Source organism: Coturnix japonica, chromosome 1 (assembly GCF_054131305.1).
Source record: "Coturnix japonica strain WE chromosome 1, WE-NBRP24, whole genome shotgun sequence".
In the NCBI taxonomy this organism is placed as follows: domain Eukaryota; kingdom Metazoa; phylum Chordata; class Aves; order Galliformes; family Phasianidae; genus Coturnix; species Coturnix japonica.
In genome coordinates, this window is record NC_140663.1 from 19,403,878 (window position 1) to 19,430,499 (window position 26,622).

Consider the following 26,622-nt stretch of genomic DNA (forward strand, 5'->3'; position numbering starts at 1 on the left):
ATGCTTACAGCAGTTCATTCATCTATCATGTCTTCAGATCATTATCTCAGATCTTTGCCCTCCCACATCTGAAAGCGTCCTTGAAACACCCGTTTCTGAGCATCCATCTTGTGTGATTTCAAGTCTACCTGTTATTTGTTGACAAGAACATTCCATATTTAACAGACTCAGAATTCTCAACAGAGTGCTTGCAAGTGAAGGTATTTGTAAGATGTGGGCAATGCATCAAAATTTAAACAGTGAATTGCTCCTTTAATATGTTTGAGAGAACTAATCCTACTTCAGCACCCAGATACACTAGAAAGTTCAGCTACATTCAGGAATGGAAGCAGTAATCAATTCAAGCACAGTACAAATATTAAGTTTGGGGGCAATAACATCAGTTGGTCCATACAGAAGAACAGCACTCTTCCCTCTCTGAGAGACAAAAACTTCCACTGCAGCCCTTGAATCTTTCTTTTCCCAAGAGAGCAAAAGATTGCCTGGAATTGATTTTGGTTTTCACTTCACAAGGAGTGTTTGTATGGATCATTTATTTTTGTGACTGGACAAGCTAGATAACTATGGATTTGGAAATAACTTCTCACTCATCAGAGTATTTGAAAGTGTTCTGATTGATTAACGGGTGACAGAGCACTGGAACAGGCTGCACAGGGGGTTGAAGAGTCTCCTTCTCTGGAGATATTCAAGTCCCGCTTGGACGCCTACCTATGTAACGTTGTAGGGAACCTGCTTTGGCAGGGGGGTTGGACTTGAAGATCTCTACAGGTCCCTTCCAACCCCTACAATTCTGTGATTAACAGCATTTTGTCAACTAAGAAGCTTTTAAATATGATTCTGATTATTTAAATTTAACCACAGGTGTTAATAGGAGAAACATTCTGCATGAATAATTAAATGACAACTTCAGAAAATCACAAACCAGTCGTATCTGTTTCCACTGTGCAGTTTATTCAGTTTAAAGTTAGAAAAAAAACAACCAAACAAAAACCACTATTTGACAAGTCACATGCATAAACTCAAACATCTCAGCCCCCAGAAGCACTGATTTCTTTCCATCTTGTATTAAGGCGTTCAGGAATTTCATCTAGGCAAACAAATATGTGGATTAAGAAAAAAAAAAAAACACAACAGAACCAAAAATGGAAAGACAAGCTATAGTTTAGTTTTATTTCCATTAACAAATATGATCAAAGTGAGTCCTGCTAGTACGCAGCTGCATTCTTTTATCATTTCAGTTGTATATAGCTGATAGGAGTCAACGTGATTGGGAAAGAGGAGTTATCTTCAGCAAGTTTTCTTCAACAGTGTCTTGATTTGGAGTGCTGAATAAGCCATTGCAGCGTTATGTCTGCCAGGATAGATAAAACAAAATGAAAAACTCAACAGTCTGTCTGCAGAGCTTAGAGGGACAACGCAGCACAAGCAGGTTAATATAATAATAATAATAATAATAATAATAATAATAATAATAATAATAATAATAATAATAAACAAAACTGAGTAACCACAGGCTTTCATTCATACCTAATTAGAAACTGAGCACTCAAGACTGCAGGGTTCTTCTGTTGTATTTTGTTTCTAAATTATGTGCATTTTTATATTCCTAAAATACAATGACTTGCATCAAATTTTCTACGTTACAGATAAAGAACTGCTGGAAAAGCAAAGATCTAAAATGACCATAGACTGTACTGTAAAATCCAGACTGGAATGAAATGCAATATGAGAACAAAGGCAGGGATACATGACCAGAAGAGAAGAGAAGGGCAGGCATCGGACAAGGCATTAAGAAGCTATTTAAGTAGATTCTAGGAGCCCAAGGTCTCTGAAAGACATGGAACACTGGAGTAAAATTTGACAGCTGAAATCGGTCCCTCTCCTGATACTAACTTATGCACTGGGCTGAAGACTGTAGCAGTTTACAAACTGACTCATGAGCAGATCAGTTGTTTTTGCCTCAAGGCAGTAACATCTGTTGGGGTGGTAGGAAGGATGTCAGGAGGCAGGAACCATAGCCCTCACATTTAAATTTTTCGCCCTATTTGTGCTAAATTCTAGATGACACTCCAGAAGTATCCTGGCAGATCAGCTTAGGCACTGAGAGCGCAGACAAAAGGATCCCAGAGCATCCAAAGCTAATAACTATGTACTAATCTTCCCCAGTCTCTCAGGACACAGAAACTGACACCTCACAGACACCCCTTGATAAGGCTCGTTAGTTAGGTTACAGTTTGCATTGAAAAATGACTTTCTCATTCCACTGCACTGACATCAATCATAAATGTGGAGCAAGAGGACAGCTCCCACTCTTCTCCTTAACAGCATATTATTTTCATCACTTTAATAAGCTAGATATATTTTTATTACAGTTTTACATCATAAATGATACCTGCTAGTCCTCTGATCTCCCCAGATTATAGCTCAATCTCTTTTTGCTTTCCCAGGTTTTCCTCAAAAAAAGGCACAGAATGAACACTGTGTTCCAGTAATGCTCATGCAATTCCAAATGCATGTGATACACATCATCCAGTCCCCCCTTTTCCTAATTTCCCTGTGCAAATATTCAGAAACCAGATCAGCTTTCCCAGGCATAATGTTACACTGGAAGATACTTGACTGATTCTCAGCCAGGACTTGTTTTTCTTTGCTTGGTTTTTGTTTTCCTATCTCCGCTCTCAGGACTCCCACAAGTAAGTGATCTATACTGTTCTGCATTAGTGATCATTCTTTCCATTAGCTTCCCATTTGCAAATTTTAGCATAATTTTTTTTGCATGCTTTTTTCCTCACAAGCCATTCACACAACTGAACTAAGATTAAAACCTATTTTCTCCAGAATGCTTCCAGAAATGATGCTGCCTGATACAGTTTCCAGTTACAATTATCACTCTGAGATCCTCCACTGAAGCCTCAACGACTTGATGAGGATCTGACACTGCAATTATAAAACTTGAAGACAAAGATGGTACTTAGGTGAACTGGGAAATGTAGTCCAAGTTTTGAACAAACCTGTGCTTACTTAACTGGGAGCCACTTAATTTCTGGAGCCATCCAGTTTCTGGTGTCATCCACTCTCAGATTTAATCTCTTGCCTACCCTGTATTTCACTTCCTTCATTTTGTTGCTAATTTAGGCCTGCCTCCAACTCAGTCTGCTCTTTACCTAATCCCTAAATCTATTCTTCTCAAGTTTCACAATACATTCTGTGCATTCCCCTTACCCAGAAATAATGGTTATAACTCAAGCTGCAGCAAAACCAGGCATGGTCCCCTTCAAACCAGTGCACCCAAAGCCTACACACCACATCCAAGGGAACCTATGATTGGTCTGCTCGACACTGCCTAGTGCAGCCAGAAATATCTAATGGGTTGTACATGTCCTAGTGAGCACCACCTGTCTCAGCACTGCACAGGGAAGATGGGTGGCACAGGCCATGCCAGCCAAGGGCTGCAAGTGCTTGCCTGGCCCACCTTCCCTCCCACTCACTGCAGTGGCCAAGTGAGCTTAACTGTCTCCACAGGATAGAGAGGGAAGGAGAGAACATGACAGAGGACAGGAACAGGAAAGTGGAGAAAAGAAGAAAGAGGAAGACCGAGAAGGGCAAAAAGCAAAGGCTAAATATGAGACTTCATGTGGCATTTATAGGTCCCCAGCAGGTTTTAGGATAAATTCAGCATATCTTCAGTAGGACAAAAGCAGCAGTCACTCTATTTGAGGAACATCCTATAGTCATGTGCATATATATAAGTCTGCTTTAAAAGTAAGATCATATATAGAAACACTTATTAAAATTTACTAAGTACCCCCTAATAACTGTGAAGCCTTCATGTCCACTTACTATTTCTTTCAATATTAACAGTCTTTGTGAGGGGTTCAGTTCATTTCATTTTTAAGCTGCTTTTCCAAGACCCTTGACAAATTTATTTCTTAACTTCTTAGGAACTGAATCACCCTACAAGCAATTTTTAAATTACATATAATTATATATTAAGAGATACACCATTGAAGGCGATATTTCCAACAAAGTCTTTCAAAGTAATTTGAGATTTTCAAGCACATGCAGGAGCTACACATTCAGATCTCATTAATGTTTCTAAACATCTGATCCAAAGCATACAGTGATGAGGCTGTAAGAAAAAGCAGCTTACCGATGTTATCCTTCTCTTTACAGGAAATAGAATAGCAACAGATTTCTCTGTCTTGAATAGCTGAAAGGTTTCTACAGAACAAAAAATGTTTTAACATCACAAACGGGCAACAGAAATTTCCTGCATTTTATTCAGTGGGTTAAATTCTACTCTCATATATTTGATTTTTAAAATATGCTAAAGCACATTAAATTATTAATTTCTTAATTATAAAGACATTAAGGTTATAAAGTCATTTCAAACATTTAAGTTTCTCATTAAGTCAATGTAGTAGCACATAATAAAAAAGCAGAATTCAATGAGCTGACAATAGCATTCCATGCTGAATAACAGCACTTGGTTTAGTGTTCAACTTGTTCAAAACTTTTAGCTCTATTAACACTTGCAATTAAGCAATAGTATTCAGCATCATTCTTCATGAAGCTTATTATATCACACAAAGATAATAGACCCAATTCCTAGTGAAAGAATGCCTCTACAGTAAGGTAGATGTTGCTTCTTAATTTACTTCAGTTTCATTATGGGAATTTCCCTACACCTCCCTAGCATTTCTGAACACTTTTCTATTCTTTTTTTTCATTTGTTTATCCTCACACAAGTGAAAGGAACGTGTAGGAAACAGATGATGTTCATGGAGCAGATGGCAAGTAGAAGCACTGGGAAGAGTCTGAAGTTTTGCAGAAAAGCACCAGGAAGTTCAAGCTGAACAGAAATCAGCAATGTACTCTTACACAAACATGGACTACGTTAGGAGCAGTGTTGCCAGTGGGTCAAGGGTGGTGACCATTTCTGTCTTCTAAGCACTGATGAAGCCAAATCTGGAGCTCTGTGTTTGGTTCTGGTGTCCCAAGTAGGAGAAAGACATGGAGCCACTGGAGAGACTCCAAAAAACAGGCTAGAAAATTATTAACTGGAGCATCTCTCCTATGAGGAAAAGCTGAGGAAGTCAAGGCTGTTCAGCCTGAGGAACGTAAGGCTTAGGGAGGGCTGGGAATCTTATCAATGTGTACAAATAACTGAAGGGAAGCTGTAAACAATGTGAAGCCAGGTTCCTTTCAGTGGGGTAGAGTGACAGGTCAAGAAGCAACAGGCACAAACAGAAACACAAGAGATTCCAACTGAACTTCAGGAAGTTTTATTCTAAGGGTAACTGAGCACTGGAAAAGGTTGCCCAGAAAGGTTGTGTTCTATTCCTTCTTGGAGGTATTCAAAGTGTTCCATGGTATTGGGCTCTTAGTGGCCCAGCTTGAGCAGAGGACCTCAACTAGATAAACTCCAGTGGTTACTTCCAAACATTATGTGATTCTGTTTCCTAATTCTCCATTGCTTAGCCTTTGAACCATCCTTCTAAACAGAAAGCTTTGCTTTACTTCCTACTGATTAAAATTAGGTGAACTGAGATATAAAAACGTATTCTGCAAAATTACTGCTATACCATCCATTTTTACAAAATTGTTTACTTCATTTAAAATTACCCTTGCAATGCAACAATTTATGTTGGTTTCTGTTATACATGAATATATGCTTAGGATACATGTCAAAAATATCCAAATTGCTCACATTTATAGGCAATAGTTTGAAAAGATTCTGTTGTAATGCCATTTGAGCACTAAACTGCCACTACAAAGTACTTTGGGAAGTGATCCTATTACTATCTCTAGCAGTTCTACCTTCAGCAACTGGAAAACAAGATTGTCTGAAATAACTTTATACAACTGAAATAATAACTACAAGAGGTTCAGATCTCCTGCAGTCAGTTATCAGCCTAGATTGCTATTTCCACTGGAAGCAGCTCTACAGGTGGAGCATCTGAGAATGCAAAATGGAATATTTCTTACAGCTCACTGTAAGCCACAGACTACCAGAGACTTTCTCTTAGATATCTTATTTCATAGTGTTTTATCTTTTTACATTGTCCAGCTACTTACAATTTCTCAATTAACTGCTTTTCATCCAGTGCACCTGGGAGGTCTCTTTTATTTCCAAGGACTAACACCTGAAAGAAATAATTTATGTTTCTGTTAATCCATGGGCAATAACAGCTTATTTCTGTATTTTGCCACCTATTGCCAATATTCAGGATATTGTAGCTAAATATATATACATCCAATACAATATCTAGCATACTCAAAGTGACCAAACTCTGTGTGAACAACCTGGAAACATCCTTCCCAGACAGGTACATATCTCTAATATTCTCTGGATGCATCGGTATCAGAAGTTTCCTACACGGATTTGGCATGAAACATAAACTTGGAAGACAGCACGCATCACTGCACTGAAGCCACCAGTAGACACTGAATCTACAGGACCACATCAGAAGTATGACCCCAGCAGTAAATGCTGAATCTTCAAAACCACTTAATACTCGCTACAGTTCTGCTTCCCTGGTTCTTAATGTATGTATACTGGTCAGACAACCAAACCACAGCTCACCCTTACCCCAGTTAAATGACTGATTCCTTTCCCTCCCCTTTGAACACCCATTATTAAAAAAATGAAAACAACGACCATTACAAAAGTCTGAGAAATGTAGAAAATTTACTAAGCAGATGCTCAGACTTAAATTTCCTACACAATACACTTAAAGCCTCAAGTACAAGTGAAAGTCAGATGAATGGTTTGAGTACATTCTAAGATAAAACAAGCAACAAAGTTTTTAAATTATGATTGCATTATTGTTTTACGGATGTCTTTCTGTTCCCAGACAATGTTATGATTGTCTCATTTATTCCCATGCAACTGGAACACAAAGAAACCCATTACTTACACTCTCAGATTAATAAAGTTATCTTAAAATTGATAATGCCAAAGCCTAGTTAAAATAAACTGGAGAAAGTTCAATATTAGTTACTAACTATGAAATAAAAATAAGTTAAAAGTACATTACTGCACTGTACTGGTTAAGCTGGGCAAATGAAATGTGGTGTCATAACACATAAAAGCAAAGGAATTTAATTAGGTAGTTTGATAGAGACATATTCTGTCAAGGAAGGGACAATGAAAATTAAATCAGTATGTACAGACAATACAACAAAAAGACATCACCCACCATGACCGCAGATTTCCGTAGGATTTGTTCAATATGTAAGTAACACATAAAAACAGAATCACAGCAAACTTCGTAATTAAGATTAAGAATTACTTGAAAAACTCTCCTCTCAGATAAAGGCATTTGTGTAATTTTATTCTTTTGGTGACTTCAAGTAGACTCTGTATTGACTCTCTGTCCACTCCTCTTCAGATGACTTCAAGCATTTGCACTGGGCTGAGCATCCACATACTGGCTTACAAAGAAGGTCGAGGCAAGAGCCATCAAGCTGTCAATTAAGTTCTCCCTCATTTGTAAGTATTATCAGTTTCTTTCTTACAACCAAACATAGTAACTCATTTGGTGATGTCAGCATTAAGATCAAAGCTAGACTGATATGAATCAGGATGTGTTTAAGAGCCATTTGGATGTGGTGCTCAGGGATATGATTTAGCAGAAGGTTGTTAGAGTTAGGGTACTATGGTTAGGCTGAAGTTGGACTTGATGATCTTCAAGGTCTTTTCCAACCTGGGTGATTCTATGATTCTACATCAGGTCTCAAATGACAGACTAAATTTCAATGAATCACTGAATCAAAGAATCATGGAATATCTTGGGTTGGAAGGGACCTTATAGACTGCATAGTTCCAACTCCTGTCATGGGGTTAATGATATTAATCTCTAACTCCATAATTTCTCTTCAGAATTTCAGCAGGATTATTATTCGACACCTCACCTTTCAGAACCATTATAATTTTGCATTTTTTCAAACATTTTTATTTCGAAAATCCGAACAGTCAGGAAAAAGAAGTCAAGATAGAAAAAGTCAAGTTCCTCCACAATCTCTGGAAACAAACATATTTAGGTCAGTGGTTTAAATCCAGTCGACAAGGCGACTGTCAGGAAAATATTTATTATCTGGTAATGCCAAATGTGAAAATGAATTTGTTCCAAATCTCTTCTGACCTTTAGACTAGAAATGTACAAACACACATAAGATGCTAAGTCCTGCAAAAGAATATTACAGAGTTGTAACAAGGCTGCGTCAGACTAAAGCTAGGAGAACACACACACAAGGATTTAAGACTACACCATCTACAGCCAGGTAAAAACAATAAAAATCAAAATACGTACTGGAATTCCATGCAGCTGTGGTTTATCTATCAAACTGTGCAGCTCATTCTTTGAAGCTTCTACTTTTTCCAAGTCTGCTGCATCCACCATGTAACTGCAGTTGGAAAACAGATACTTATTCTATTGTCCTTCACTTACAGAAAGCTGCATTAAAACTTCTGTAATGTGACAAATGTGTTCATATTGATAACAGCATTAAACCACTCCTGATTTGTATAAACACTGCATTTACTAATACCGGAAGACACAAAACTGGAACATACAATTTCTGATATATCTGGAACACAGGATGTATAAAACACATCACTTGTACTATGTTGAGTCCTCTCACTGAACAGTTTGACAGACCTAAGTAACCTATTATAGACTTTTCTAGAAGCATCTCATTTAGCAACAGTATTTTTTTCAGTTCAAAAAACTAACATCAGCAAAGTAGTAAAGAGTAATGGATAAATAGATGCAGAGAATGGACTCAATTAAATATACTTCTATCTGTATCTATATCGAGTTCTGGAAATGAACAATATTGCAAGCATAGGAATTAATATGACAGCTGCATAACATATATTTTTTATCCAGATGCCAGTGAAATCAAGATAAGTCACTCTGATGTATAAAGTCAAGTAACTCACTATAACAATCCAAGTATTTTCTTCTTAAATTCTGCTTTATGCTGATGTATTTTATGTAGTTTATGCTTCCTTCTTGTTTTCAAGTTATCACTAAGTTCAGATAAACATCTCACCATAAAAGAAAAGCAGCACAATTAATAAATGGGGAAGTGATGGAGATGGACAGAAGTGCAAGGTATCTTAAGATTAAAAAACCAAAAACTTACACAACTGCATTGACTCCCCTGCAGTAACGCTCCCACATGCTTCGAAACCTTGGCTGCCCTCCAATGTCCCATACCTGGAAAAGATAAAAACACACCAAGCCCAAAACTTTGTTTGAGCTATACAGCACTAACAGAAAAGAGCGTAACAAAAGAACTCTTCCATGCAACATCCACATTGCATTTACACTGCCTGAATGTAGTTCCTAGACTGTCCTCAAGAAAATGGTGTTCTTAGCACCTTCCAGACAACAAGTAAGTTAGTCCTGTGACTGAGATGGTAACCAATGTCTACCATGTCATCCACTATTTGAATGAAAACATTTATGGAGTTGCATTTTCTATGGGGCTAGGGAGACCTGAAATAAGAATACATCAAGCCCTCAGTCAGATAAAGAAGGATACTAATCAGTGAATTCCTTATCATGAAAGGGCTAGCATGTTATTCTTCTATACAAGAATTACATCTAATTACATCTACTTCACTTGTAAAAAAAAATTAGTATTTTTGGTGGATGAAAATAAACAGCTTCAGAGATCCAAGATCAAAACAGCAGGGAAAGGATCTAATTGTGGATGCAAGGACTACACGTTGATGCAGCTGTTGCAGCTACATCTAAAGACTGCAACATCTAAGTTGTATTACATGCAACATGCCTATTAAAATATTGATGAACACTGAAAAATAAAAGGAGTGAATTTGTTCAAGGACCAAGAGAATTACCCCTTATTTCACATGATTTAGCTATCAAAGTTATATGTTCCATACATCAAAACTAGGAGGCATATCCATTACAGCCCAAACTGAATTTGCATAGAAGCAAAAGTTTATGTCTTCCAAATTTCCTTAGGAGTTGCTTTTGTATTTATGCTTTCTAAATCAAAACACATTAAAGCTGCCGTGACAATATAAAACAGACAATACGCCCTTGGATTAAGGACTTTTTCAATTAATGTGGACTATATTTTTTCATGCCACAGTCCATAGATCACATTCCGTGACTGATTATCTTACCACTCCTCTTGGCATAACATTAGTATATCACATAAATGTACGCTGCCTTTGATCCCTCTTATAAGATTAAGAATTTTACACATTAAAGAGAGTTGGGTGAACTTCTAAACATGAATTGGGTATCAATTATGATCGTCACTGACATTTGAGGTGCTCTTTCAGAGTCTTAATAAAATAAACCTTTTATTCCTAAAGCTTGAAAGAGATGAGTACCCTGTTCAACATTATAGTTAGATGACAAACCTCTCATCAACACTAATTACTCCAATAACTCTTCAGGACCTTGAAACTAACTGTAGCCATCTGGTGACATCTGTGTGTCTGGAGAAAGAAACCAAATTACTTTCTTGGTAGATCAGAGGAGAAAACAAGGGGCAAAAGGATAGGGAAGGCCAGTAATAGGATTAGATTTCTGGAGACTGATTGTCATTATTCCTTGTAGCCAGAAAAATCCAGAAGATGAAGTAGGCTGAACTAATCACAAAACAAATACAAGATAATGAAATACTGGTTCTGTCCTTGTTTGATGATATACTGTATGTATAATGTATTAAAATGCACTGCAGAACAAATGTTACTCTCATTAGGAGAAAGAGTCACCTTGAAACAATAGAAAGATAAGTCATTTCCAGTTAGTTTCCCTCACAAGGCTTACAGCTATTCATTAAAAGTACAACATGAAGGACACAAAGTTTTCCTAATGGCACGTGCAAACCAAGTTTCTATCACTGCATCAAGTTATAACTGCCTTAATTAGAGAATGAAAATTAACTTATGAAGTAAAAAATTACCTTCTTATTTATGAAATTAAAACATTGCTAGGACTAAGATTAACATCTTAAGTTGTTCTTTAGGCTAAATCTCATTTCTATGTATTTCTGTATTCCCGAATTCTTATTCCTGTAACATTTCATAAATCACCACTTTTTTTGTTCCCATCTATACCTGTAAAACAGTAGTTCCTACCATGCTTGTAAGCCTATACTCTCATAAAAAAATGTTTTAATTTGCAAACAAGATTAATCCCTGTACTTCAGAATTGCCATTTCCCACAATGCTTACAATTATCTGTTCAGTCAGCCTATTTTAAAAGAGGAAACTCTCTGGGTATCTCTGGTTTGTATAGCTTTAAGGCTCCTCACTAAGACTGCAGATATCAGCTGTGATTAAGGAACAAATATTTTCCTTTGGCACAGAGGTGTATCATGACAGTTGAGAAAAAAATGAAGTTATGGATTATGTTCAAAGGTTTTCGAAAGCTTTTCTGCTATGGGGAGGCTCATTAACACTCCAGCTGTGCTTCTGTTAATTAGTTTAAATTGTGGGAAGATTTGACAGTTATTGAGAAAGTTGCAGGAAAGGATAAGTAGTATTTTTTTTCCTGACATGCTGGGTGGGATTTATCTTGCAGACAGAGATGAGCACAATGACACATTTCTGCCTTCATGTAAACTCATGGGCACAGTACCTAAGGCCTCACTGTAGGCTGACAGCTGTTCAGCTATTCACCTGACCAGAAGCAACGTTTTCTTTAGGATGACAGTATTTCACTCTAGGCTTGCCAGTAGTGACTACAGCTTCTTTCAATATTAAAAGAGCTTAATGCTCATGAAGATATAAAGTTGATGGCCTCAAACCATCCTAATTTGCAAGCTGAATCTGACACTATAAGTACCTGAATGTAGAGATATATATTTCTGATTGCATGTAGTCAGAAACTACCAGCCATAAAACCTAACCTAAACAAAGAGATGAGAACATTTTAAATACAGAAAAATATTTGGGCAGAATAAGGTAGCATGAGCAACATTCAGCAGCATATTGCGTATAGACAAATCCAGGTATACTGACATGTGACTTAAAGAGCTCACACATACACAGCAAGCACAGTGACAGCATTCATAGCCAACTCACGGTGAAATGACAAAGAGTGACTGGAAAGCAGGGAATTTACTTCCTGCAATTTCAGCCATCTAAAGTGCAGGCATCTCATCCAAGTTACTAGCATCTGAAGCTCCCTGAGGGCAGCTAAAGGAAAAAAAGATGTCATCTGTCTTACCTATCAGTTGAACCATCCTTGCAAAGGACCCACTGCCTCCTATTGAGTTTAGGCAAATGGCTCCAGTTGGCTTCCTCCTTTTCATCTGGCCAAAGTTAGGGGAGAAAAATCCTGAACAGTCACCTATTTTAGAGTGGAATGTTCACTCAGTAACATTCTCCTTTCTTGTCTAACAAATGGGAAGAATAAAAAGAGCTAAATGAAATACACTTTTTAATAAATTGCCTTGTGGATACAAACTAGAGAGACTTACTTGTAGTATACTAATCATGTAGTTCATTAGGGAAGTGAGAAATCACTCATAGTTCCCATAATTGTAGCCAGTATCTGTCTATTACTTTGTATTTTGCAAACATATTTACACTTGCCTCACAGATGAAAAACAAAAAGGCACATGGCTACAGTTTCTGCAGGCAATACTTCCCAGAACACCCTGTTCTCTGAAATCAGCCTTAGTCCTTCAAAGAACTGTGCTGTCACCCCTCCCTGGTGATAACACCCAAATTTTAAACATTTTTGCAATTAGGTAATTTATTTTAGTCATGCCAGGCAGAAAAAAAAAAAGTACTGTATGCAGTTCACACCATTCATAATTATTTAATTTAATCATGGCACTGCACTGTCAGCAGAGAACTAGAAACAGACAGGCCTGCAGCACAAAATGGCTGAAGAGACACAAGGCACAGTGTCTGATGGAGTTTAAACAGGACACGGGAGCAAAGTCTGTTCTCAGCAACCATTTTCTGAATTCAGTGCTGCTTACAGCCACACTGTTTTCTAAGGCAGGAAGGTACCAGGGAGCTCAGGTTTAGAGATAAGACTGCAGCCCCCTTAATGAAGATGTAACACATTCCTGAACACAAGAAGTCAATCCATCCTGGACTCTCCACCCTGTGTTCTCTCCCAGGCAGAAAGCCTTGATTCAGGATGGTCATGAACAGTCCTCACATGATCACAAGCTGGAGTCCAGACATCAAGATACAAGAGATTCTGGTGAAGGTCAGCATACACAGGTCATAAACTATGAGCAGAACCTGCATTTGGAAGACCGGGAGCAAGGAGACCAGAGGCAAGGGCAATGCGAGCTCCTAACAGCCGAATTGTAACTACTGCAGTATTAATTCTACTTGTTCTTGAGGAACACACAACCATGATAGCAAAATGAGTACATGTTCAGCAGCAAAAACAAGTGGGATGCACAACAGAGCATATGTTGGGAAAACTTACTGTAATACTGGTAGACCGGACAACTACAGGACATTCTCCTGTGCAAGCTTGAACTCCACTGAATTCCCATTGTCTGTCCCCCTTGCTCTCTTACCTCTGGAATATGAGCAATTATGACAGACTCAGTATGCATCCATTAGACAAAGATTCTGAGGAGAGAACTAATCAGAGACAGCTTTTATGGTCCCCAGGCGTCCCAACAGTATGTTGGAAGAGAACACGTATTTATATACGTTATAGAAAACTTCAAGCTGGGAATGGATAAAAGAAGATCAGAATTCTAAATTACCTGGACCAACTTGAGAGATGGTCTGAAATACAGCAGCTGAGATTCAACACACACAAGTTCAACACCCACATTCAGACAGAAGGAACCAAATGCACCAACACAAAATAGATTATTATAACGTTCCCCAAGAATAGAAAAATAAGCAGTTCTTTATGGCTATCAGACACAGTAACAAAGAAGCTCAATCTATAATGATGGCAAATCATTCTAGAAACTGGGAAAAAGCTTTAACACTGAAAGTGCATGACAATAAACAAGGTATAGTGTAGAACCCTCTTCATAGAACACCAAGTTTTAAGAAACAGTTATTTAGAGATATTTGGGTTAACACCTGATTCACCTCAGAGCACAAGGCTGGTTTAGACAATTGATCAACTGTTCCCATTTTCAGGACTCCTAACAGTTACTTTGAATGGCCAGTGAAATATTTGAGGACACTGGCCTCTGGTCCAGTGTGTTGGCCCAACCAGTGAAGACCTTTCTACCAAATACATGATCCTAACTCACATTCTTTTCAGTACACAACTGAACACATACACAGTCTCAAAGAATTCTCTGATGGGACAGTGATTTAATATTTTCCCTGCCTTTCACTCCGGCAGCTTCACATCCCGCTTGTACCAACTGACTGAGAACTGGACACTGTAGTCCAGGCATGGCTTCACCAATGCAGAAGAGAGATGAAGGTTTCCCGTTCCTCAACTTTCTGGCAATATTTCTCCTCATGTCATTCATGAACCACTGTCCTCTTGGCAAAGACATGCTTCTGACTGATGTTTAATTTGACAAATACAGGACCCCCATGTCCTTTTCCATAAAGCTGCTTTCCAGATGGCTGGTCCCCAGCATGTCGTGGTGCGTGGGGTTGTTCCTCTCCAGGTGCAGACTTGAGACTTCCCTTTGTTGAAGTGCTTCAGGTTCCTGTCACTCCATTTCTCCAGCCTGCTGAGGTTCTTCTACATGATGGTACAACCACATGGTGTATCTACCACTCTGCTGAGTTTGGCAGCACTGGCAAACTTGCATAGGCTGCAATCTGTCCCATGAGACATTAATGAAGACGTTACACACCCCCTAGTCACTCACTAGGGACTGGACTTTCTGATGTGGTGTGATCCTGATTGACATCAGCCCAGAAATGGTACAGCCTTTTCAAATGGACCTAAACCATTTGGAATACTCCAGTACTTGCAGAGAATCTGCTGGAGCTGTAATAGAAGTACAGTCACAGGGTTCTATTACAGCATGACATGTGAGATGGTGTAGCAGCAGCTGTTTTTTAACTGTAGGATGAAACATTAAAAAGCAGGAGGGTTATGTATCTCTGCAGAAACTTGAAAACAACTATATAGAGGAGGAAGGAATGCAGCAATGAAGGAAGCAAGAAAGGAACACAAAGAGCTGGGATCCTTCTCCATCACATCAGAGCAAACAGCAAGCAGCAAGATGCCTGGTTTGGCCCTCAGGCATTTGCCCAAGCTGCAGCTGCCATGGAAAGAGGCTGGCCTCTAGCGGTGGCAGCTGGGGCGACTGCAATCCGACCTCCTCATCTCGAGCTCTCACCAGGCTGCGCTACCCAGTGGAATGCAGAAACTATCTGGTGCAATTTTAAGACAGTAAATTTAAAGCACAGAGAAAAAACAGAGAAATTGAAGTTGCTTTTTTCTGTATGCATTTCTTGTGTTTCAAGCCTTAAAATCCATTAAGCTTCCAGCTTGGATTCTAAATGGTGTCTGCTCAAACATTTCCTCTTTTCCTCCCATTTTGTTTTGGAAATAAAAGGTGAGAGGTTTTATGAAATATCTGGCCACATTGAAGTCTGGCAGTAGATGGTTAGAGCTGAGAGCTTTATGATTTTTATCACTCTCAACCACATGAGCCACATTACAGACCACATAAGATTGGCACCTCTCTATTCTTTTGGCCAACATAAATCACTATTTTTCTCCCCATGTGGTTCAGATAAATACTCATATACACAAGTATGCCAGTCACCACACTTTTACACTCTAAGATGACAGACTAAATATGAAACTAAATCTGCTGGCTTCTGGAAGAGACTGTCAAAACAGGAAGAAAGTAGACTGTTTGGCTGTTTTTTGTTGTTTGTTTTTTTTTTTGTCTTCTGGAATAGTATAGGATTTAGACACAAAACTGCAGTCAAGAAACCAGACAATGATGCTGCATTAGCACAGTACTTCCTTCTTAGTGGCCTAAATTAAAATATGGCAAAAAACTAGATGAAAGATTATTACCACCCACGTTTTGGTGGTGTAACTTTCTCTTCCTAAAGCAATCAGTCCCAGCCTTCTGCAATGCCTCTTTTTTTCCCTTCATGACTTTCTGACCCAGATAGTTTCTCAGCCCCACTCTTGTACTACATTTAATTTCTCCTATGCAGCATACTGAGACCATCAAAAAAGGCTGCATGCAAGAACCTGCTTACAGGTTACAAACATCTGCTTACCATGAACAGTGCTCCTGCCACATTTCAAGAACTTCTCCAGTTTAGTAAAATAATGCTTTATCCAAGAATTTTGAGAGTAGCTGATAGCTGTATATCACAGTCTTTTGGTGCCTGAGAAAAATCATCCGCTTTGTTGCTGACGCATCCCCCTTAGTATTATCCAGCCATCAACTTATCAACAAATGATGTCATTCTTCTCACAGTAAAATAATTTTAGAAATGTTATCCAGCAATTATTAAGATTTTAACAATTTATCTAAATAGAGGAATAGTGACTTGTAAGTACTTCTTGACAGGCTTTTAAGGAAGTAAGCTTTTATACAGAACAGCCATATCCTCCTCTTTTTACTACACACTATTGTCGCAGAGAGACAATTAGAACTTGTTGGGATGAATTATTTTCCTGTGCATAACGGTTTCCAAACTAAATACTGTTTTCAAATCCAGTTATTTTTTAATAATGTTAGTATTATCCTTTTATTCCTACCAACTGTATTGTAAAACCTTTCATACTGTATAACTTTTGGAATCGGTCACAGTTGCACAGAAACTCACAAACATCTCATGCTTCTCTGATGCTTATCTCAACTCCATTATAAATTATCAGTCTCTTTTTTCACCTACCTCAACTATCCTGGCTCAAAAAATACTTCAGGAGACTGATTATTTTCATAATTTTTTTTCTTAACATCTTTCTCATTTTGTTATGTCTGACAATTCTGTAGTACCACAAGTATAGCACTCAAACTGTCCTCTTATTTTCTATGCATAAACATCAAATCATAGCCTTATTGCTTGTAGTAAAAAAAAACAGAAACTAACAGAACTGAAAGGCAATTCATACTCATGGATTGTTTATCCTACCAATAATCTCTTATGGATTACTATGGTCATATGTTGGAACTATTTACTGACTGTGATATTTGTGGACTTCTTTGATCAGTGGTGTCACAAGGCAGATGTAATGAGAATAGCATAAAATGGATGTGTAGGAGTAATTAAAACAGAGTGAATCCTTTCCTGGATAAATTTGGAAGCAAAGTTAACGCACAACTGGAAGATACTGCTTCCACTGTGTTGGCTGGATGGCCGGTCCCAAAGAGTTGTGGTCAATGGGGTTAAATCCAGTTGGTGACTGGTCACAAGTGGTGTTCCCCGGGGCTCGGTACTGGGGCCACTTCTATTTAACATCTTTATTAACGATCTTGACAAGAAGATTTGAGCGCACCCTCAGTAAATTTGCAGATGACACCAAGTTGGAAAAGAGTGTTGACCTGCCTGAGTGGAGAAGGGCACTACAGACGGACCCGGATAGACTGCATTGATGGACCAAGGTTAACTGTATGAGTTTCAATAGGGTCAAGTTTTGAGTCCTGCATTTTGGTCACAACAAACCCAGGCAACCCTACAGGCCTGGGGGGGGAGTGGCTGAAAAGCTGCCTGATGGAAAGGGACCTTGGTGTGCTGATGGATAGTCAGCTGAATATGAGCCAGCAGTGTGCCCAGGTGGCCAAGAAGGCCAATGGCATCCTGGCTTGTATCAGGAATGGTGTGGTGAGCAGGACTAGGGAAGTCATCCTGCCCCTGTACTCCACATTGGCGAGGCCTCACCTCAAGTACTGTGTCCAGTTTTGGGCACCTCAGTAAGGAAAAGACACTGAAGTGCTGGAGCAGGTCTAAAGAACGGCAACAAGGCTTGTGAAGTGCTTGGAGAATATGCTCTATAAGGAGAGACTGAAGGAACTGGGGCTGTTTATTCTGAGGAAGAGGAGGCTGAGAGGAGACCATACTGATCTCTTCAAATACTTGAAAGGTGATTTAGCAAGAGTGGGTCTCTTCTCACTGCTGACAGGCGACAGGACAAGAGGAAATGGCTTCAAGTTGTGCCAGGCTAAGTTTAGGTTGGATATCAGGAAAAACTCAACAGAAAGGGTGGTGAAAGAGAAAATCTATAGAATTAGCACATCAATCATGCTTTTGATATTGATGGGCATTGACTTCTTCATACATTCTCTTTTATAGCTAATATGAATTATTAATTAATCACAAGGAATAGAAAAGTTTTAAATCATTCAAAGTTCATAAATTCTAACAATATAGCATTCAACATTTATTTTTAAAAAATACCATCACAATCACACAAATTCACAATCAGTCTACGTGCGCATATTGAACACATAACTCTGGCAGCCCTCTAGCCATAGTCTGTGTTAACCATACTTAAGAGTTTATAGCTATCAGAGTGGAAGGAAAATGTAACTTTTCTCAGAAGCTGAAAAACTGCTTTATTCCTCCCTATATTCTGACTCGAATTATGGAGCCCTGCAACTAAGTCAGTCTACCCAGACTGTCCCCAAAATGCACATTTGTACCCTGCTTTCTGACAGTGGCAACCGCATAGCTGGGAACATAGCACTTAGGTAGTTTGACCAGGGGCTAACTAGTAAGGTTGCTTCACTTTTGTTTTGAAGAGGTTGCTTCCAACTACCTCAATTACACTGATATCACTACTGCATTGCTATGTGATCACTAGTGCTGACAGAAAGAAGTACTAGGGTGTATGAATATGTTTAAAGTAGAATGTAAAGCCTCACGCTATGATCTACTTAAGCTAACTGTAAAATGTGACTTTTAACCTCTACCACTCTCACCTGACTGCCCCTTAGTTTTCCCAGAAGTAAGTCTGGTTTGTCCCCACTGTAAGGAACATCTTTCTCAGGTTTAGAAGCAGGCAGAAGAGCAGGTGTAAAAAAAAGGTTATTTTTTGACTTGAAAAGGGACTGACTTCACCTCCCTCTACAAGAAATACAGTTTGGATAGACTTTGCAGCCCAAATGAAAGCTATTTAGACACTCTTATTCTGATTTAAAAGGCATTTAAATTGGAGAGAAGATAAACAGGAATGCACAGATCTCCTATTACATTTAAGCATGTTCTTTCTACATTAGAGTTCAAATCTCTGATCAGCAATAGTAGATGGCTATTGGGAGACACTTAATTAACACAGGCACTCAAGACTAGAATTTCTTTTTTCCCCCGTCATTCACTGACATCCACTCCTGGACATTTGCTGCTTTCTCTTGAATTCACAGGAGCAGTTACTTTGAGGAATGAGGAGGACTGACCTTCATGTACAAGCACAGTGGGATGAGTCATAAAGAAACAAGGTAGTGAAAGAAGGGAGCATGTCTGACTAAGAGAAGATGGTTATGATAAGATCTAGAGGGAAAATAGTTCTGGGAGTTACTGAAAAATGCCTGAAAGACAGCACAGCCACTGCTCACAGCCAACACAAGGGGAAAGTACTGTTCAATAAACTTAATCTCTTTTTATGAGGTTATCGGCCTAGTGGACCCAGTGAAACCAGCTGATGTAATCTTTCTAAGTTTCAGCTAAAGTTGATACTGATTTTCACAGCATCCTTCCAGGGAAAAATAAATAAATAAATAAATAAAATTCAGCACACGGCTAGACAGAAACATAATTCAATGGGTGAAGAACTGGATGATGGATCACACCCAAAGGGTAACAGTAAATAAGGCTACATCAAGCTGGCAGCCAGTCACTAATAAGATTTCAGCAGGCTCAACTTTAGGGGCAGTTCTCTTTTAATATTTTCGTAAATAACCTGGATGTAGGACTCAAATGCATACATACTAAATAAGTTTGCAGACAACAGTAAATTAGGAAAAGCTGTTAGCTCTCTTGAGGGTAGAGAGGCCTTGAAGAGTCATCTTAACAAACTGAGAGAGCTGGACAATCATCAACACCATGAAGTTTAACAAGAGCAAGTGCCAGACTCTGCATGTGGGACAGGGCAACCCTGGATATACACACAGACACATAAATATAAGGGTTTGCTACGCACGTGACTAATACTGAAGTACATGAAAAATAAGGAGAAATTTTACCTTTAGGAATAAACCATAAAACTGAAAGCCACTGCACACTTGAATTTCTAGAGCTCTCAACTCATTCCTGATTTCTTACTTACATAAATTCTTTGAAACAAAAATTCTTTTGAAGGTTTTCTATCAACATTTCAGAAAAATTACTCATGTAATTCCTGCTTTTTGTGCTACAATATATTTTAATATAAACACGATAAAGTTATAATACTTTGTATTTACTTTATTAAATTGGACACTGCTTCCTGCTATCACATACTTTTGTGTCCTGTGACAACATACTTTAAAAGGGTCTGGCCACCCAACACTGACATCTGCAGTGCTCATCACACAACAGATTCATTTTTTTAAGCACACAACCACCATCTCTACTGAAGGAAAAGCAGAAAAAAGGTTTAGGCTTCTATCAATCATCTACCCTTCAGGAAATGTCACACTTAAAAATACTTCTATGATTCTACTTTGTCTTCCTGCTCTACCTACTCTGTGATAAGTGTATGCTCAGACTGTCCCCCATAGCAGGCTGTATTTACTGTATATTCACTATATATGTATTCACATATATACTGACTATAAATGAAGACACAGAACTTAGGTCATCACAGCAATAATGATTCTCCTCCATTTTACATTTTATTTTATTTTACATTTTACTCCATATCACTTTTAAGCCTTAACAGCCTTAACTTTGGACCTAGTTTTAAGATATTCAACATAATTTATCTTTGATATTCTGCCAAAACTTCCCGTGAAATTAGATTAAATCATGAATAGTATTAAGAGTTATTATTTCACCCAAACCTGATGTGAATCTTAAGAGAACATACTGGAAAGGGGGTTGGAGTACTGTAAGTAAATAACTGGATCTAACATTAGATCCTTTTCAATACATTTCAAAAGGTTTTACTAGGCACTACAATAAACAGGTGATTATAGTGCAGCTAGTGATTATCTTACACAGGTGTCATGGTTTCATGGTAATCAATTTAGAAGTTAATCTGAAACTCCCTATAATCATATGAGGTTTTGAACCTGAAACAGACAGGCAGTCATAATATCTACATCCCTATGGTCATTTCAGGTTTTGGATGAATGTTATACTTCAGCTTTAACATCTCCCAAACAACAGAGGTCAGTTATCCCTTTTATCAGCCTTTACTTGCTCACTGTTTAAAGTTAGCAGGTAAATAGCTTACTACTGCTTATTTCACATTACAGGTGCTTTCAGAAAATATTCCTAGGTGCAAGAGTCATGGCAACCCAAAGGAAAAAGAACACCTTTAGAACTGAGCAAGAAAGGAGAGAAAATGAAGGACAAGAAGGGAAAAGTCAAGGTAAAAGCAAAAGCCTATATTCTCTTCACCTAATTTTAGACAGAAATTATGAATCTGAGCTAGGCTAATCAATCTGACTCCGTTTCTTATCAAACAACAGAGAGAGCCTTAATGCTAGTGATTTATCTGTATTTTGATGCCTACGCTATGAATTACAACCAAACTGGCAGCATGTGTATCTCTCCATGTCAAGAGGGTAAAGGGGCGCTAAGAGATAGTTCAGTGACAAGTGACTTAGATTAGATGTACTATTTCTTGATAGCTAACACAACTTGAGCTAAAACACATTCTCCACTAAGCCTCAAAAGTTAACAGGAAAATTGCTTCAGATTACCTTTAGATTTGTGAGAACGGAAGAAAGAGTACAAGAAAGAGGCACCTCCAGGTTGTCCACTTGGCTCCCTAAGTATCTCTGAGTTTTATGACCTTCCTAATCCAAAGGAGCACCAGGTTCCACCTGGCATGGATATCATGAAATTATACATATTAATGTAACACAGGAATGTATAACTATATGCTCTTAAAAGAATTTCTGAACTACAAAATCAGAGAGGTGATCCTTTATCACCTGAAAAAAACAACTTTCTATACAGTGCCATTACAAATTCTTGTCACTCTTTTTTGTGTCACTGTTTTAATTATACATTCTCTATTAATGCAAGCATGCACACCTACCTTTATGGTAACGTTTCCTTTTGTTATTTTTCTCATATTGAAGCCTACTGTAGGAATCATATCTTCTGTGAACTGTCCTGACTGGAATGCAAAAAAAAATTATCCATATTATAAAATAATTGATATAAAGCAGATGAATTTCTCATTTGCACAACAGAATTTTTATTTTAAAACACAGTAAAAGACCACATTAATTTTCCACAAGAGAGCATTGGCCAGCACTTCAATTAATGCATTGTCACGCCAAAGAAGACTGTTCATTTCAGTCCCTTTAAATGATCTTTTATTCTCCTTGGTGACAAAGATCACCCCAGAAACCATGAGACTTCAGATAATTCCTCATCTGACTCTTGAGCAAACCAGAAAGCAAAACTGCCAAAATATAATAAAACTGACTATACCCCAACTTTTTCCCATCAGTCTGGGGGTTGCACTTGATGATCACTGGAGATACCATATATAAGGGACTGAACTTCAACATGAGTGGTGGATTAAGATATGACCCAGGTTACTCAACAACTCTTTCTACACAGACGTCCAGGCCCTGCTGTCTGCAATGCACACAGCAGTCCTGGTTTTCCAGTCACCCAGAGACAAGGAAGATAGTGCCTCCTGGAATTGCTACCATCCTTTTGTTTCTATCTTCCCACGCTCCCTTCATTCACCTCATCATCCTTTGTAACCTTTATTTTTGCAGCATACAGGTATACAAATGAGGGAAGCAAACATCCTCCAGCAGGGCCCTCCCACTCAAGAGGCAGATGAGCAGAGGTGCAAGGTGCAGCCCAGCAGCAGCTCACAGCCCTTATGGCAGACTGGTTACACACTGTACCTCCCGTTCATGTCTGTTAAGCTAAGACTACTTTTAATCTGGGATTAAAAACCTATACAGCCTTTGTAAGCTATGTGCTCTTCTCCATGATTTGGGAGTTCAGAATTTGATCCCTTAGGCAAGAACTGAATTCCATCAATTACTTGTTTGATCTTTGCTATGAGAACTTCACTGTGAAATTCTGTACTACAAATCATCCCCATCTTCTGTTGCTGGAAGACTCTTTTTCTTCTTCCTTGCTTCAGTGACTCGTCAGCAGCAGCAGTGAAGACAAATGCACCAGCAGTCTCCTACAGATAGACACACCCAGCAGTGACAGAAGTTCTTAATAGGATGCAGTAAGACAAAGCCAATTCGCTACCAACCTGCTGCAGTGGGTTCTGGCCTATTCTGCTAAATTATATAGCATTTGTGGAGGACAAAATTTGTGTGGACATATACATACTTCCTAGCACATAAAACATGGGGATGTGATATCACTACTTAGGAGCAGGAAAGCCTGGAAAAAGAAGATACCCAACTCAGCAAGTTAATGTTTAGGCAAAGCATAAAAAGTCAGGATTCCACCTTGATCACAAAACATACACTACATCCAATACCATACATACCAAAGAAGACTAAAAAAGTCTCTATCAGGGAGGAGACTGTTCTAAAGCATGTTTATTGGATGGCAGCATAAGATGAACCCAGAATACTAATGCACAGCAGGAAAAATAATTATTTCCTATCATTTGTTTTTACAATCCACTGAAGTCTGCAATGAGTACAAGTACTCACTGTTTTGTAATGGTTATTTTCCCCTTGTTGTACGTTAACCACGCTTACAGAAACACATGCCCATCATCAGTCTGTTTGCAGTCTTCTTATCAACTGACATCTACTGCCTCATCCTGAATCAGTTACAAATTGTTCAACCACCCTTCCTTGGTGTTTATCAGGGCACACAATCTCCAGTTTTAAAAATCCAAAAGCTACAAAAACTGCAGTCTATGACATTTCTCAAATCAGAAAACATGGGTGCCTTGCAGAATACATTTGAAAGAGATGCTAACAAAAATCAGACTTGCAGAAAACTGGGAGTGTTATCACATCTGGGTTAGCATGAGATGAGAACCATGTATGTCATTCTACAGGTGTAGTCTGAAGGAGAGGGCATTTACAAGCATGAAGTCTGATACTGCACACTAGTGTTAGAGCACTGAGATCTCTGAAATGCTGTGCTCTCCGCCGCTCCCTTTATGAAATCAGTTCAAGAAACAATACAATCTATTGTCTTCTCTTTCTTCAGCAGAGCCTGCTGTGTGAAGCATGCTCCCAACGGATAATGAGTAGAGATGTCTGTGTTATTATGGCCACCTGAAACTAACAAACGTGAATTTAATGTATTTTCTGTTTACTGACAGATGTGCCTCAAAGCATCAAAGCACACCATCACTGCCAGCCTTACTTTCCCCACTCCATTCCTTTTTATGCTCTCTCTCAACTTCTTCACTCACACTAACTCACCGTCTCCTTTTATTCCCTGTAATGCACGGGAAGGAAACAACAAATGCCCTATGCTCATGTCCATCACTGTTTCCCAGTCTCTGACTGCAGGCCCTACTCATGCTTTTGTCCAACATCTGGATGCTCCCACCTCGTGGCAGGTGAAGCTGCAATACAGTGAAGAGCTGATGACCTCAGAGGAAACAGCACCACTGACAAGCTTCATCATCAGCAGGAACCCTATGTAACATGCACTTGTTTGCAATTTCTGATGGAAAGCTTTGGGGCAGACAGAAGGGTGTACAAAAGGGCCAAATCAAAGATCAGAAAGTATTTCAGCATGGAAACATAATGGAAAATGTCATGGCAGGTGTCAGTGCAGACACTGAACAAGGCAGCAAGGCCATCCCATCGTTACAGTGTGAAAGGAATGGTGTGCTGGACTTGAATGCTAGGGAAGGGCTGGCCATCAGGGAACTGTGGGATGTGATGCAGCTGGAGAAAGGGGAGAAACCAGCAAAGGGAAAGTTAAGGCCCTGGAGGAAGCACAATGTATCGCTAATAAATCTGGAATACACTGACATGAACGGTCACCGAGGGGCAAGAATTCGGAAATCTGATTTGCAACGTTCACGTTGTGCGGTCGCGGCACGCGAAGCATCTTCCTCCTCTCCTGTGTAAAATGCCACCCCGACCCGAGCCCGCCGTAAATGCTCGATGCTGCATGAAGCTGCAGAAGGCTCACGGCCCCTGACGGCCCCACCCGGCTCTCATGACAGCAGACGGCTCCGCCGCGGAGGCGCAGCCCGCACTTGTTGCTGGGGGAAGCGAAGCGAAGGGCCCGCCCGATTCCGGCCGTGCGGCCCGAACTCCGCCCGCTGCGGCCCTCAAGGTGCTGCCGCAGCCCGCAGCGCCCTCCCGCCCCGGCCCCCGCCCCAGCCCCTGCCCGGCGGCGGCGGACAGCGTACCGCCAGCACGGTGAGCAGCGTGGTCTTCCCCGAGTACTGCAGCCCCACCAGCGTGAGCTCCATCTCCTCCTTCCAGAACAGCGAGCGCAGCCACTCCAGCACCCGCGCCACGAGCGCCAGCATCCCGGCCAGCGCCCCCGACCTGCGGCAGGCGCCCAGCCCCAGCGGCACCGCCTCGCTGCTGGGCATGGCGGCGGGACGGGAGGGGCCGGGGTCGGCGGCGGACGAGGCGGCGCGGGCACGAAGCGCTCGGCGGGGTCTCACGTGATGGCGGCGCCGCCGCCCTTCTGCCGCTGCCACTTGCTGCAGACGTGGGAGGGGTTTGGCCCGGCCCAGGGGGGCTCGGCGGGGAGGAGGCGGTGGCCGCGGCTGGGCTGGAGGCCGGGGAGGCGTCTGCGATGTGGTGTGACGGATCCCGCCCGCGGCGGGGGCAGGGCTGTGCCGCGAGGTGGCGGCGGGGTCGGGATGGACCATAGGGAGGATGGAGGTGCGGGCGGGGTTGGCTGCAGGGGTGACAGGCGGTGGCTTCAACGGAGGGGCGTCCTATGGGACCTAGTGGGTGCCGCAGGCTGAGAGTATTCTGCCCGGGGCCATCCGAGTGCGCAGTGTGAGAGCTGGTGGGCTCATCTCACAGGGTACCGTGTTGTAGGTCCGCCTTTTACGATGACAGTTCTCACAGCCTTGGCACTTCCACTCTTCCCGTGGAAGTCTGTTCCCTGTCACAGAATCACAGGATGACCCGGGTTGGAAGGGACCTCAAGGATCATGTAGTTCCAACCCCCCTGCCTGGCAGGGCCACCAAACATACACATTTACTAGATCAGGTTGCCCAGGGCCCCGTCCAACCTGGTCTTGAACACCTCCAAGGACGGGGCATCCACAACCTCCCTGGGCAGCCTGTTCCAGGACCTAACACTCTCCTAGTGAAGAACTTCCCCCTAACATCCAACCTAAATCTTCCCTCTTTTAACTTAAAACCATTTCCCGCATCCTGCTATTGTCAGCCCTTTTGAAGAGTTTACTCCCCTCCTGGGACTAAGTTCCCTTCAGGTACTGAAAGGCTGCAATGAGGTCCTTTGTATAAAGACTGACATTAAGTTCCAAGGCTTACCACATCTTCGTTGGAGTTCTTCTCAGTCAGCTCCCTTTGCACATTTCCTTGCCTCAGCAGGAGATGTTTGGTTGGTTGCTCTGTGTAGTTGTTGACAACAGG

At 40.3% G+C, this 26,622-nt stretch overlaps 1 protein-coding gene across 2 annotated transcripts; it reads right to left on the minus strand.

The window, feature by feature from the left end:
- Positions 1 to 930: 930 nt before the first annotated feature.
- LOC107308931 (ADP-ribosylation factor-like protein 8B) lies at positions 931 to 25,716 on the minus strand. Of its 2 annotated transcripts, XM_015853179.3 has the most exons (7): positions 25,410 to 25,716; positions 22,125 to 22,205; positions 9,154 to 9,227; positions 8,316 to 8,409; positions 6,079 to 6,146; positions 4,151 to 4,221; positions 931 to 1,351 (listed from the first exon to the last, which is right to left on the minus strand). In XM_015853179.3, the coding sequence occupies exons 1-7, from the start codon at positions 25,596 to 25,598 to the stop codon at positions 1,302 to 1,304; spliced, it is 627 nt and encodes a 208-aa protein (XP_015708665.2). In that variant the 5' UTR covers positions 25,599 to 25,716; the 3' UTR covers positions 931 to 1,301. The 2 variants fall into 2 exon arrangements, with proteins under 2 accessions (XP_015708665.2, XP_015708675.2); XM_015853189.3 differs by lacking the exon at positions 4,151 to 4,221 and having other exon boundaries at positions 1,144 to 1,351.
- Between the last annotated feature and the right edge of the window lie 906 nt (positions 25,717 to 26,622).